Here is a 15370-nt window from a genome sequence, read left to right as displayed (position 1 = left end):
GGACGGCGCCCCCTAGTGGTGGTAGTAGCGGGGGATTTCCTGGGCGGAAGCAACGGAGGCGGAGGGGGTTTCCACTGCCGACCCGAGCACCGTACCTCGCCGCAGAGCCCCCGAAGCCGCCCGCCTAAGCTCCGTGCCCTTCCCTGGTTATTCCCGGACAAGTCAGAGGAGGACAGTAGAGGAAGCCTCGAAGGAGGACAATGACGACGCGAGCGGCAGGCTGGCGGTTGGAGTCCCGCGGAGAGGCGCCGAGGAGCAGCTGAGCTGATTCATGTGAGTCGGCGCACCACCGGACCGAACCCTCCGAGCCTTTGTTAGCTTTTGCTTGATATTTATATTTTATTTTAACATGGCTGCCAAACACTTCTTAAACTGTTACCCGTCGTGTGGTTGTTATAGTTTATATTAACGTCCATGGAGTTTGAATTGGCAGGGGAGAAGCTAGTGGTGCTAGGATCTTTAGCATGAGCATTGGCCAGTAAACAGAAGCCCGCTCAGACACGATCAATCGAACTCAGAACGAAAGTGATTTAAGGACACACGACAATAAGTATAACCTCTCAAATTTCTTTTGATACATGTTGTTATTTTCTTGTTTTTTCTATTTGTCTTTACTTTATTAAAGTAATTCTAAACCACCTATACAAAGTAACGTTTCTGTTTTTAGTTCCCCTTTTGACGTGGTCTAAAATGAAACATGTAACTTACTGCATTCACTCATAAACTGTTCGAGTAACCCAAAACCAATACAGCATAGTTTGGATGTAATCTTTAGATTTTGTACAATTTGAATGTAGGGTGCGTCGTTTGAGGTGTCCCCAATATTTGAAAGTTAAATATTTTCTCTTTTTAAGTGTGTGTTAACAATGCCTAACTGGTTTAAAGAGCTTGTATGCTTTACTTTCCACTTCGCCTGTCTGTGTTTTTTTTTTAGTTTTAACAGAGCTGTTCGGGGCGGAACACATTAGGATCAACGAATGGGGCGTGGGGGGAGTGCTGGAGGGAGACGTCCTGCTCGTTCGGGCCTATGGGTTGTTTTTTTGTCACCTTTGCATTAAAATGGTGAAAGTAAGAAAAGGCCTGCTTCTAGTATAGTCCATAGGCCATCCCAAACTCCCAAAAAGATAAAAAAAATAAGAGTTTATTCGAGCACGTCTAAGAAATGCACTTACATGCACGCGCGTAGTAAATTAGCTGACAAAGGCTGCAATCATGACTTTAAGCCAGAAGATGGTGGCATATATGAGCAATGTTTCAAAGTTGTACAGCTCCTTTAGGAGACGGTGGAAGGGCATAATTTTGGCATGGACAAGGGGACTTGTCCCCAATAGTATCAAACAATCATTGTTTTTTACCCACCAATATTATGTGATGACTTTTTAAAAAATATGCTATGTCTCCATCAATGCTATGACCAAACCTACGCCCTTGGCACAGTGTGTATTATTTGATCACAAATGTCTCCGTATTGTGTTGTGCAACCGAAAACATGTACTAAAAAGCATAAAGAAGAATTAAAACGACGTAGACCCCAAGATAACAGGCCACACTATTTTACCTCTCTTTTTGCCAAACCTTTTTTCTGGTCTTCTTCAGGTAAGGCTCATGTTATGTGAAGTAAGTCAAAATTTCTCGACCGAGTGTTGAAAAAATTCCTTGTTTATTTGATTCTGAATGTTTTTTGCCTATTATTTGAATCAATATATGTATTTAATCAGTTATTTTTTTCCACTAGGAAGCGCTAAATAATTCGCTCTGTCCCTTTAGAATGATGTACCATGACAAATGTATTCTCTGGCAAAACTTGTGTTCCGGGTGATGGTCTTCGATCTCAGTCAGTTACTTTTTGACCATTAAACAGCGTCACGTTTCTCCAACTAAAAAACATTTGACAGACCGGCCTTTGTTTGTTTATGACGCAGTATGGTTTGTTGGATCCCTTAATCACAAGGGCTGTAAGGCCACCATTTCCTGTGGTGTGTCTTGGGCAAGTACAGCCCGATGGCGCCCATTCCTCTCAAGGCCACCGTATGATTCCACCCGGTCTCGAACCAGGGACCTTTCGCGTGATGGGCGAATGTGCTCACCACTGCACTAGAAAAACATATAATGTAGTATGCAGATATTTAATCTCGATCAGGAACAATTTTCTCACTGGTTTAATCTTTTACATTATATCTGACCGCATGCACACCAATTTATCTGAGTCTTTGAAAACTCTAGTGCCTGAGAGCTCATTGTCAGGATTATTGTTGATTTGAAAATATATTTGTTATGTTTTCAATTTTTTTCTAAATATTTTCAAATACTTGATCAGGTCATGTCAGCCGGACGCAGCGTTGACGGGAGGGAGGTGCAGGTTCCCCTCCAGCATGTGGCACCCTCCCTCATTCAACCCCTGTCTGCGGCCCCTCCCATCACCCCGCCTCCGAACCGGCCGGCCAATCCCTGGTCTCCGAGTGACTCCTCGCAAGGTGATTGCAACAGTCAATTGCAAATCCATTCCAGTATGTGGCAGTGTTGCTCTCGACCTCAAAGCGCGTTTCAAAATATGAATTGTTCAAAAGCATTAGTCTTTATTCCCTCGTGTTATTTTTTTAAGCCTCAAAGAGTCTTTCTCGACTCTTTACTACAATTTTTTTTAAATGTGTAAAATGATATAACATTCTTTTGTGCATTTTTTGAGGAATTGTTTGTCCATTTCCAAAATTTATTTCTGCTATTTGGGATTTTTTTTTCAAGATTTTTTTGCTTTTAATTTTCCTTTAGGTTTTTTTTCAAGATTATTTTAGTTTATTATATTTTCAATTGTTTTATTTATTTACTGATTAAAATACTGTACAGTTTTTACTGTGCACAAAAAAAATTCATGTATAAAAAAATTTAAATCATAAAATGGAAAAATACTCCCAAAATTGACAACAAAATTTATTTTTCTGTAAGTTACTGTGGTAGACAAAAAAGTATTTTTAAGTAAAATATTTTGTGAAATGTATGAGTCATTTTTTAAAATATCAGTCAATACTCGTGCTACTGTATAAATATTGCTCTTGTTAGCAACTGTTTTGACTTTTTTTAACCAAACTTTTAGTATCTTAGTACTGTCATGGTTCATTCATACAATTAAAATCCTAAAAATACATGAATTATAATGTTCTATTTTCAAGGATTATAAAGTGCTTGCATTTTGGTAGAAGCGCTTGTAAATGATTGAAATGATCGCTATGTTTCACAAGTATGCAGACACTTCTCTCTGGTGACTTCACTTTGCCATTGCATTTCTTTTTTCCTTCATTTTCCTCATGCGGAGGTTTGAGTTTTTCCTTGCCCTCATGTTGGTTTCAGATCAGGGGATGGTGTAATCGTAGTCTGTACAGCCCTTTCAGACTGCTTGTGACAAAGGGCGATACAAATAATCTTGACTATGTTGACATAAATGCGATATCAACTCTTCATGAAATTGCTTCTGGCCTCAATTCCTTAAGGACCCAGTCAACCTTTTTTTATCAGATTGTTTGTGTGTAACATTATTGTTTTCAATCGTAGGCGCAGCGGTGGGCTTCCTGCCACTGGACGGAGGCTTCACGGATCATTTTGTGGACGTCCCCGAGGAGAAATATCTGTGCGAGTCCTGCCGGCTGGTCCTTTGTCAGCCCAGGCAGACGGAATGTGGACATCGCTTCTGTCAGACCTGCATTGCACACATACTCAGGTGTGACGTGCATCCACACGCATGTACAGTATACCGCTGGGATGTCATGTCAACATGATTGAAAATAATACATAAACAAAAAATAGTGTACGTGCATATGATTAAACAACATTATAAGTAAATATACATCTAAAGAAAAGATGAAATTGTATTTCTATTTCTATCTATATACCTTGGTCATATCCCTCAAGGGGGGTGACCGACAGCAAGACACACACATACAAATACAAAGAAAATAAAAGGGAAATAAATAGCAAAAATAAAAACCACAAACATTTTTGGACCCAACCCAATTGCCCAAACACCCAAACAAGTTAGGCACCTCGGCACCCAAGTTGGTCATGCTTTCGTCCCTCCAAATGAAAAGGGACACCAGAAAGCGGCCATGCCACTCGGGTCAGGGTGACACAACACACTCTTTTGTTCAACAGCAGGGCCCGACAGCTTTCACTGGTTTACCCCTGCCGCATCATACGGGTGCCCAGCCCATCCTTAAGAACGCGTCCAAAATCCCACTATCCTTTCACAACACCTCTCCACTCCTTTCTACCACCAACAAGGGCTCTAGCTTCCGTTATATTTAGACCTCTTTCCTGCAGTGCACTCATAACACCATCCATCCACGTCAATCGCGGCCTTCCTCTTGGTCTCCTTCCATTGACTTCCGCTCTGTAGATCCTCTTCAACATTCGCTCCTCATCCATCCTCTCCATGTGTCCAAACCAACCGAGTACTCTCTTATCAACACGCTTGCTCAGTTCCACGACTACTCCAGTTCTGTCTCTCACAATTTCATTTCTCAGTCTATCCAATCTTGTCACTCCTTGCATAGTCCTCAAACACTTCATCTCAAAAACATTCAACTTCCTTCTTAAATCTGCGTTCAGGCTCCAAGTCTCTGGACCATACAACACAGTCGGCACAATCACACTCTCATACAGTCCCCTCTTGTTGTTCATCACTCTCCTTAGAGCACCCAAAACCTTGCTTCCTTGATTCACTCTGTGCAATACCTCACACTCCATTCCACCAACTGCAGCCACATCACAACCCAAGTACCCAAGTAAAATTGTATTTACCATGTGGAATATTTGGTGAAGTCAAGAGCGGGAGTCTGCGACGGCAGAATAAAAGCAAAACCTATTTCATACTCTGTCATTGTCATTCCCTTAGACAATTTCCTTGCTTTATTGCTTCCTTATTTTTAATAATAGTCCCAATTGATTGGTTATGGCCTTGCCACTTAGCAAGAATGACAAATCTTGTGCCATTTTTGTATTTTTGATAATCTCACGCTTTGCTTCCTTGGTTATTATGTTTTTGCTTCTCCTTTTCGCATCACCACAGGCCATGGACCCATACCGAATAAATAAAGCATCAAATATAAAGTATTGAATCACTGACACACAATCTATCTCAATGATGCATACACGATTTTGACGTGAATATAGAAAGAGAAAGGCATTGTGGGTGATATTTCAGCCAAAAGCATATCTGCATTTTCATGATGCAGTGAAGCAAACCAATAGCAGACATGCTTTTGATTGACTCGACCAATAGTAGATAGGCATCTTTTAAACGTAACTTGTCCGAGGCACTAATACTGCAAAGTTTGATTTTTATACATCTGTTGGGTGTGAAATAATTTGTTGCTGATGTTGTGTAGCGTGGAAAATGCCATAAGGGTCTGGAAAAACACATTATTCCACACGTAAAGTGAAAACATCGTAAAGCGGGGACGCTCTATTCCTGTGATCTTCTGCATTTTTCTGTTATTTCTTTGTCTGTCGTTGTACATTATTGTGTGTATATGCATGTCTCTCTATAACAGGGGTCGGGAATCTATACTTTGCGATCCATATATGTCTCTTCATAAGTAAATTTGGCTGAGACGGTTTCGTTTTTAGCAGGGTTTTGTTTCCACCAGTAGAAGGCGCTGTTAAACCGAAATTGCCATTATATAGGTGACAACATACAGTTCTATAAATCTGCTCACGGTTCATGGATCTCTTAACCTCCAGAGTCATAGGGGACACCAATTCCTGATGTGCGTCCTGGGCAGCCTGGCAGCGCCCATTCTTTTCCATGCTATTTTTTGGGTAGGAGTTTGTTTCCCACATGAAACAGATAGTACTGGTTTCCATGGTTGCAGTATTTTGTGGATTTTTTTTTACAAAATAACTTTGCTTGCACCTGGTTTTGAAACTATTATTTAGGACGAAAATGATGGTCAAATGAGCCTCAACACTTTTAAGTAACAAAGGGAGGGAAACTAATTTTCAATTGGTATATTTATTCATATGCGACACAGGGTCTGTTATTATTATGTTGAATTTTGACTTAAAACGATGTGGCTCTTCCACAAAAAGAGAAAAAAAATATTTTTGCTTTCATGGCTCTTTGGGTCAAAAAGGTTCCCGACCCCTGCTCTATATACTGTATACAGTTTGAATATTTTATTTTGTTTTATTTTGCAGTCGCCCCAACCCCGTGTGCCCGGCTGACATGGAGCCACTGTTCAGTAACAAGGTGAGCGAACGAGGAGGAAATTTACAAATTCATTTTGATTGTCGTCTATATACGTCAAAGTTCCGTTCGGGAGTACTTGGGATCGGATTTCGACTTGATAGTTGTTCCATTTTTCCTTCCCCATATGACGGGCTTTCTTGGGACCCATTGGTGTGGGCTGGGGGGGGAGATGAAACCAACAAAATCACAACAAAATGAGATGTGGTCCATCCGAAACATGCTGATCGACAAACCACGTAGAAGACATCGAGAAGGGCATTATCACCATTGACAATGACCCTCCATTTTTTCTTCTTCTTAGCATTATTTTGCCAGGGAGGGGGCCTGCGACCCACTGAGGATGGCTCTACTACCTACTTTTGGGTCCTGTCCCACCACTTGACAAACACTTGTCAAGTGAACAGGCTTGGGGAGAAATGGAATGCATGTAGCGGCGCTATGTAACAGGATACCCCAAAAATATAATTGTATTCCGTTACAGTTACATGAAGAAAGACGTAAACAAATTCTGGTATATTTTGTAAAAAATAGTATTATTTTGCAGGATTACAATTGTATTTAAAATTATTTTCCCCCCATTTTATTAACACTCCACTTATTGAAACATGAATATTTTGTTTGTTTGTTTGTACATGATTCAAATTGAATCTTTTCTTCCGGCGCCGTCACGAATGGCAGCCACTCCAGCAGCTCCCGTGTTATTTTCGATTGTTCTCGATTGTTCTCAGCTCAGGGATGCTGCTGGAAATGTGAATTTCCCTTCGGGGATGAACAAAGTATCTATCTATCTATCTATCTATCTAATCCGGTTGCTTGTTGACTGTTTAGATATAATTCCTACACGGTCGATTTTTTTTTTGCTTCAGATCTTCCGGGACGTTTGCTGCCATCGGGAAATCCTGGCGCTGAAAGTGTATTGCCGTGCCGAAGCCAAAGGCTGCAAGGAGCAGATGAGCCTGCAGCAGATGCCGGTGCGCCCTCGCCGGTAATGTGGCGACGCCCTCAAAGGCTCACCTTTTGAACCTGCGCCACCCTTGTCGCCCACAGGAGCACGCCAACGTGTGCCCCTTCTTCGAGGTGCCGTGCCCACTGGGTAAGTGCAAGGAGCGTATGATGAGGAAAGACATCCCTGACCACCTCGCCTGGAAGTGCAAGCACAGGGAGACCACTTGTGATTTTTGCCTCACAAAGATGGCGCTCACCGACCTGCAGGTAAGTGTCGGGGCCGGGATCCGTTTGGCAGTTGCATCACTGTTTTGGGTGGCACTTGTGTTGAGCCATCATTTGTGTGTTAGAAACACAAGGAGACGGTGTGTCCAGCCTTCCCGGTGTCGTGTCCAAACCTTTGCTCCTTCTCGTCGCTGCCACGGAGCGAGGTAACTAAAGTCCTCAGGTGACCTCGCTCGATGTGCGTATGTCACAAGCCACATGATGATTGACTAAATTCTAAAGTAAAAAAATGGAACGTAACAGGTAATAAATAAGCACAATAGAACACTACAAAATATTACAAACATAAGAGAGTGTAAAAACGAAACAATTTAACCCCATGATAATTGAATGGAATTGTGCTGCATCGCTTGGGGTCTGCATCTTAGCCACCAGGGTGCGCACAAGTCCAATATTTCTGTGAACGTTTACGTTGTGCGCATCATTGCTTTTTAGGGAACATCAATTTACTGTTTTTTTTTAACCTATTCATGGTATTTTCAATAGTGAAGCTATCTTACACTCATGAATATTTCTGGCTGCTTTATACTTCGTCTGACAAAAAGGCTTTTTTTTCCCCAGCTGGCCAGTCACCAGCACGAGTGTCCCAAAGCTCAAGTCAACTGCCCCTTTCAGTGCTATGGTTGCACCTACAAGGTAAAATTGGCCTTGTTTTGTTCATCCATGAATATGAAACGTGTGCATCTGTGCGTGCAGGCGCTAAGTACGGAGGTTCGTCAGCACGAAGCTGCTTGTGCCGCAGAGCACCTGAGGATGATGATGCTCAAAAACGTTTCATTGGAAAGCAAGGTCGTGTGTTGGTCTTTTTTTGAATCATTGTCTTTGTGTGATTGTGTTTTTTTTTTTTCAAAAACTGCATTTTTTTTTCTTAGGTAGAGGAGGTGAAGGTCGAGTTGTCAGACAAGGGCAAAGCTCTTCCTCTTGTGAGCTCTCGTCTTTGTGAGCTTGAGAAGCACAATGGTGAACTGAGGGATAAACACAGGCACATGGAGCAGAAAGTGGCCTCCATGCAGGTTTGCAAAACACAGTTACTCAAGACCAAGAGTACTGTATTGTTGTCAGACACACCCACTCTGCCAACGCTTACATTTGTGAAATTAAAAACACGCCTAGATGTTTTCCACCGCTAAATTTTGAAGTACATGCCAAGCTTTTGTGGAGAATCCCGAATGGGTATCCCTACTGTTTCAATTTGAAAGGTGAAAATACGCATTTATTCTTGCACTTCACATGATAACCATGTTACAAGATAAAATGAAAATAAATATTGTGCAATTCTTTTCATTACTTACTAAGAAAAAGTACTAAAATAGCGAAATGATCTGCCATCCTCCTTATCAAGTTTTCTGATTTTACCAAAAAACCTCTTGATCTTATTTTGTTTGATTAACATGTAGTCAAATAGGGTAAATAATACTAAAAGGTAAAATGCATTACTTGGGATGTCCTTTAAAAGTGGAAAGCTAAATATTTTCTCTATCAAGTATGAATTAACAATCCCCAACTGAGTTCACATAGCCCCCTATACATTATTTACCACAGCACCTATCTGCTTTGATCTGACTTAGCAAAGCTGCTCGGGGCAGAACTCATTAGGTTGGAGGAATGGGGGCGAGCAGAGTGCTTCAGAGTGACTTCATGCTTGTCCCTGTGCCTTTTTAGTTTCTATTTTTTTGTTTAGCATATAAATGGTGAGAGTAAGAAGAGGCTTGCTTCAAATAAAGTTAAAATGGCAACCCAAACCAAAAGAAAAAAGAGTTTATCTGAGCGCATCTAAAATGCACATACTTGCACGGATCCAGGAGCTTGACAGAGGCTGTAATAATAAGAGTCAGGAGATGGTAGTCACTCGTAAAAAAGTTTTGAATTCTGTCAAGCTCCTTTTAAAATAAGCAGCTAGACAAGAATGATTTCTTTGCAAAGTATTTCTGGACTTTTAGTTTGAAAATTTTAGGCACGTAAAGGTATCAATTTTATCAAAATACAGACACTGCCCTACTTACAAACGAGATCCGGACAATCGTTCGTAAGTTGAATTTATTCGTAAGTTGATCAGTGCTATATTTTGTATATTTAAGCTTTATATAAGTATGTTTATGGCTCGTATAAGTAACCTGTATTGTTTTGTACTGAAAAAAATAAATAAACGTTTAATAAAATAATATGCTCTATAAAAATAAAGTTAAGTTTAACACACTTTTGGAAGAAAGGCTTGAAGAGTTAGGCAACTTCCTCCTCTGTGGTAGAAAGTGGATGAAAAATAAAGCGATCCGACAATTTTCTCAACCGCATCAATCTTTCTTATTCCACTCTCATTTCAAAAGAAAAGGCTCACCTCCTCTTTACACTTTACACCAACCATATTGAATGGATGCACGAGATATTAAACAATAAAAATGTCAAAGTTTTAAGCGCGCTGGAGATACAGTTTAGTATGTTTACACACGAAATAGGAAGAAGAAGACTGATTTCTTCTTCTGGGTGGATGCTGAGTGACCTCTCACAGTGCCACACGCTGGTAGTGGCGGAAATAAGCACTTACAGTAATGTCCTCTACTCGGAAAAAGGTGCGCACAATAAAAAAATCTAACTTACAAGCGAGGTCTGGATATTTTTCCCCATCCCGAAAAAAAATGTTCCTATCTACCGTTTTTCGGTAGTTGAATGGTCTTAAGTAGGGGAGCGTCTGTATGTATAAATTAAGATTTTAAATACACACGCACACATACAAATCGTAGTTCGAAGCTTTTATTAAATTTAGTAATCATTTTGTATAAAATACCTCCCACTGCTCCCCAAAAAATTATGTTTCCCTTTTCAAACAAAAGTCATTTCAAACGAGCTAAACAATTTACATTTCAATTAAACCTAGACTAATACATCAAAAGTACATTTTCAAGAACAGTAAATCTTTGCGTTAACCCCGCCTCCTCTCTTCCATCTTTGTAGAAAGTGATGAGCGCCCACTCCGAGAAGCTTTTAGAGATGGAGCTGGAGCTCCGTTCTCTGGCGTCACTGCGGGACGAGTTAGACAAAGTCCGAGCATCGCTGGACGCCGTTCGCACAAGACTGGGTGCGTTGGAACAGGGAGGACGATCTGCGACAGGAACCGTCACCCTGGGTCAGTAAGAAGAAGCAGAACTTGGAACCCGTTGTTGCCAAAGTGTCTCCTCACGTCTGTTTTTATGTCCAGCCTCGCTGGAGACTCAGCAGAACCGACAGGGCGACATGCTGAGCGTGCACGACATCCGCCTGGCCGACATGGACCTCCGCTTTCAGGTCCTGGAGACGGCCAGCTACAACGGGACGCTGATTTGGAAGATCCGCGATTACAAACGGCGGAAACAGGAAGCGGTGGCGGCGAAGACGCTGTCGCTCTACTCGCAGCCCTTCTACACGGGCTACTTCGGCTACAAGATGTGCGCCCGCGTTTATCTAAACGGCGACGGGATGGGCAAGGGCACTCACTTGTCGCTGTTTTTTGTCGTCATGCGTGGCGAATACGACGCACTTCTACCGTGGCCGTTCAAACAGAAGGTAAGCACCCATTTGTGCGTATATAGGCACGGTTCGTATGGGTGCTTGAAATCCTTGAAAATGCTTGTATTTACTGTTAAATGGTCTGCATTTATATAGCGCTTTTTAAGTCAATTAAGACCTCTCAAAGCGCTTTACAATGTGCTTCACACTTACCCATTCACACACACTCACACACCAATAAGGAGTCAGCCATGCAAGGCGTCTACCTGATCAAAGCTTTGGGTTAGTCCCATTTTTTAGTGTTTTTAGCGCACTGTAAAAACAGTTAAGTAAAAAATAACCAAAAGTTTGTCTATTTTGCCGAATCTCTATAATAACCCCCTCCCCAATGTTAGTAATTTTTTTTCTTTGTCAATAACAAAAGAGAAAAAAGAATCAGGGTCATTTTGTACAAAAACTACCCCAAAAAACATTTGTTAATATAAAGGTTGTTTCTTAAAAAATGTTTTGTACAAAAGAACTGTGCAAAAATCATGTGAATGACCCAAAAAGATCAAGTTGTTTTGCTGCCGGTCTGCAATTGGTTTGCGTCAAGGCATGACTAAGATGCTGATATGTTGCGTCCCACAATTCCTTTCTCTGTATTGATTGTACAGTATTCTTGATTCCGAGGCTTGCGATGATGCTAAAGAGAGAAGTAAAATATGATAACCATGGATACTTAACTTGCAATGGTCAAGAAACAAGAAGAAGGCACACTGATGGTCAGGACTATTATAATAAAACCCCAAATCTTCAAAGGCATAACCAATCCTCGCAAATGGAAGTTTGAATTTGTTGTGTTTACTGTTTGAAAAGCGCCTGAATTCCAGGCGAAGTGCTTAAATGCTTGGAATTCTTGCCATATTTCTTAGCTTAAGTGTTGGGCTTGGGTTAGGTGGCAAGGTTTGGGCTCCTTATCAGGGAAAACTGAATTTAGGGTTCTTAAATAAGGTTGAGTCTGGGGTTTACACCTACTGCTAGAGTTAGGTGTAGGTTTAGGGTTAGGAACTAGGGTTTTAGCTCCATCCTAGGGTACTAAACTGAATGAAAGGTTCTAGGTTAAAGTTTTAAACCGATTTTTAGGGTTCCAAAATAAGGTTGGGGGCTATAGTTTGGGTTTGAAACTAAGGTTTAGGCCCTTGTTCCTTGGATCGTGCTATATTTCCCCTTTTAATGGTACTAGAATAAATGGATAATTGGCTTTCAAAGTCCTTACAGTGCTTGAATTTGGCCATGAAAAAGCTGTACGAACCCTGGATAGGGCTGTCTACGGTGGCTATGGAGTTCAGATTGCAAAAAATAAACTCTACAGCAAATAATAAGAGTGCAGGAAAACGAAACACAAACACAAAAAAGGAAAATAATAAAGCAAACAAGATAAACAAACGGTTTTTTTTTTTTAGCAGTGTTTTGTTTCCACCGGTAGAAGGCACTGTTAAACCGAAATCGCCATTATATAGGTCTCAACATACAGTTCTATAAGTCTGCTCACAGTTCATGGATCTCTCTCCAGAGTCATAAGGGACACCAATTCCTGATGGGCAGCCTGGCAGCGCCCATCCTTTTCCAGGCCATTTTTTGGGTAGGAGTTTGTTCTCCCACATGAAACAGATATTACTGGTTTCCATGGTTGCCAGAAACAGGAAAAGCTGTTTTGGAGCCAGATTGACACACTTATGTTATGGTAACAGCTAATCGCTCAGCTTTGCCCTCTAGTGTGCTTTTTATGCTCATTCTCAATCACAAACACATGCTTGATTGAGAAACTAATGTTATGATAATAGCTAATATATCAGTCTCTACCTGATTGTGATTCAGTAAAACAAGGTACACAACTACACTTTTTAAGCTATCTCTCAATCACACACACGCTTTTGTACTGCAGACTTTTTAAAATATCAATATTATAAGCGGTCTTGATTTACAGGAATGTCAGTACTCTGGACAGAGCTGCCACTGTTCACTCGGCTGTAACGCTATTCTTCTTGCTTATCCAATCAGAAGGCGCGGGGTTGGTGGTGTACAAAACAAATCGAGGGAAGAGAGGGGCTCTGCTGCATCTGCGCCTAAATAATCGAATAAACAAAAATGCCAAATTCCCAATTATCGTTCCGATAATCGTCCCGCCCGATAATCGGTGGATCTCTACACATGATTCATGTCCCACCCGTGTGCTTCAGGTGACCCTGATGCTAATGGACCAGGGTCCGACGCGTAAGCACCTGGTGGACGCTTTCAAGCCAGACCCCAACAGCAGCAGCTTTCGCCGCCCTGCAGCCGAGATGAACATCGCCTCCGGGTGTCCGCTGTTCGTTTCTCAGAGTGTGTTGGAGTCCGCCAGTTACACCAAGGACGACACCATCTTCATAAAGGTGCCCGTGGCCCAGCCCACTCGTGCTCTCGCCTCACATTTTTTTAGTACAGTGGTACCTCTCGATATGAGCACCTCTAAACACGAGAATTTTAATATACAATTTTTTTTAAAAATAATCTTGCTTACAATACGAAGGAAAATGCATTTCGCGGGCAGTCCCAGAAGCTACCACTAGAGACCGCTCACTGCTCAGGCCGACGTATGAGGGACCAAGCCAAGGTGTACAACCGGAAACCAGCGAGTGTTGATCACAAAGCTGCGGAAGATTTTATGCAGCACTCCATGCAATAATTTCCGAGGGAGTTTATATTCCTGTTGTAATAAAATGGCAAAGAGGACTGAGCATTGAAGCTGGTGTCTGCAAAGGAGATTAGAGAGGTTCTGGCTGAGTGGAAGGAAGTTGCTGCTTTTGTTAAAAAAAACATCCAGAATAAGCTCTCTTTAACCATAAACAAAAGGGCACCTTTCTTGCAAAGTAACATTTTATTGCAAGAACACCAAAAAGATTCATAAACGATGTATAAACTTTCAGTCACCATGGCGATTGCATTCCCTCAAGTGGCTGAGTTCCTTCATTCCTTTTCGACCAGACGGTGGCAATGGGACCTGGTCACCTTTTTTTGAAGGAAAGAGCTCTGTTAAGGAGTTATAACTGATTATTACTATTCATCCATTTCGTTGCTATTCTCACCACATTGCTTCAGTACACTTACTCGCTACTTGGGGCCGCCAAACACACTCTCATTTGCCGTAAAAAGGAAGCAACTCCAGGAAGTGGGGTTCCCTCAATGTGTGGACAAAGCTGCGATCAAAGCCACTCCTGTCATTTGATGGGGATTTATCATAATGAAATCATTCCCAAAGGCTTCAAACTTACTGATGAGGTGCGCTAAATCCTTTATAATAATTTAAGAAAAACATAGCTGAGACAAATCTTTCTTTTCAAAAGACCTGTAGAAAGTGATGGCGTTACGAGTCCAGCTAAAAGAGCAAAAGAAAGCGATGAATAACAACTGCTGTATTTTTGGGGGCTGTGTTCCTGTTTAAAGGTACAGTAACTTTAATTTTGAGTGTAAAGTAAGTGCTTACGTATCATCAACATCACTCCTCCAGCAAACAGCTTGTTTTATGAGGTACCACTGTATATGACACGGAAAACATAATTGATGTGACTGCACACATTGTATATGCATAGATGCGATACAAATATTGATTGTGTGTTGACAGGTTACCGTAGATACTTCTGACCTTCCGGACCCGTGACATGGTGCCCCGCGACTCACCCTGCAAGGACGTCGACGCAGACCGGTCCAGGCCACGGACGGCTGAAGAGCGTTTGTTACCCCTCTTCGGATTGGCTTCACGTTTGCGCCGACTAATCACGACGATAACTCTCGCGAGGCCGTCCACTCGCCACCGTTTACTGATGCCGTGCATCAAGCTTGACTTCTTGTTTGGCAAGGCATGCCGGGAAATTTGCACCAGGCGCCGATGAAGAAATGCTCTTCGTTCTGACGATGTGGATGGCGGACATGTGTTTGTGGAGGCGAATGTCGAAGTCGGACGTGTTGGGTGTTCCGACGCGACCTTGTGGACTCCTTCAATAGGAATTTTCACTCCTCAAGTTCAGATATGAGGAAAGACTCACAAGTGTTGTTTTTTTTTTGTTCTTGTGTGAGTCAGGAATGAAGGAAGTTGCCTTCTAAGCATTCCTTTATGTTCCTGGTTTTTCGTAAAATGTTTAAATGGAGTGCAATTCAAGCTTTGATAAACATTAACGTTCATTTGACATTGTTCAGTCTACCTCATTTCAGTCGACTGCAGTATTTGGAAAAAAAAAAAGCAGTTTGGGAAAGGTCAAGTGGAAGCCTGCGTTTGAAATTGTGGAATTGAAGTTATGTCAAGGTTGAATTCGTGAAATTAAAGTCATATTGTAATTAAAATCTGAAACGTTAAATCCATGCTCTAATTATGTTGATTCAACAGGTAAAAGAAGTATTATA

General features: G+C 41.6%; 1 protein-coding gene across 1 annotated transcript; it reads left to right on the top strand.

Annotated features, from left to right (window-relative positions):
- Positions 1–11: 11 nt before the first annotated feature.
- On the top strand, positions 12–15156 carry traf3 (TNF receptor-associated factor 3). Its single transcript, XM_088354748.1, has 14 exons — positions 12–273; positions 2318–2474; positions 3547–3712; positions 6190–6241; positions 7108–7212; positions 7289–7453; positions 7537–7617; positions 8033–8107; positions 8168–8260; positions 8344–8484; positions 10421–10592; positions 10665–11008; positions 13174–13365; positions 14595–15156. The coding sequence occupies exons 2-14, from the start codon at positions 2321–2323 to the stop codon at positions 14628–14630; spliced, it is 1776 nt and encodes a 591-aa protein (XP_088210874.1). The 5' UTR covers positions 12–273; positions 2318–2320; the 3' UTR covers positions 14631–15156.
- Positions 15157–15370: the final 214 nt, after the last annotated feature.

This window comes from Urocampus carinirostris, chromosome 15 (assembly GCF_059441175.1).
Source record: "Urocampus carinirostris isolate Australia breed hairy pipefish chromosome 15, RoL_Ucar_1.0, whole genome shotgun sequence".
Classification (NCBI taxonomy): Eukaryota; Metazoa; Chordata; class Actinopteri; order Syngnathiformes; family Syngnathidae; genus Urocampus; species Urocampus carinirostris.
Note: the sequence above shows the minus strand (reverse complement) of the source record. Positions and strands in the feature narration are given on the sequence as shown.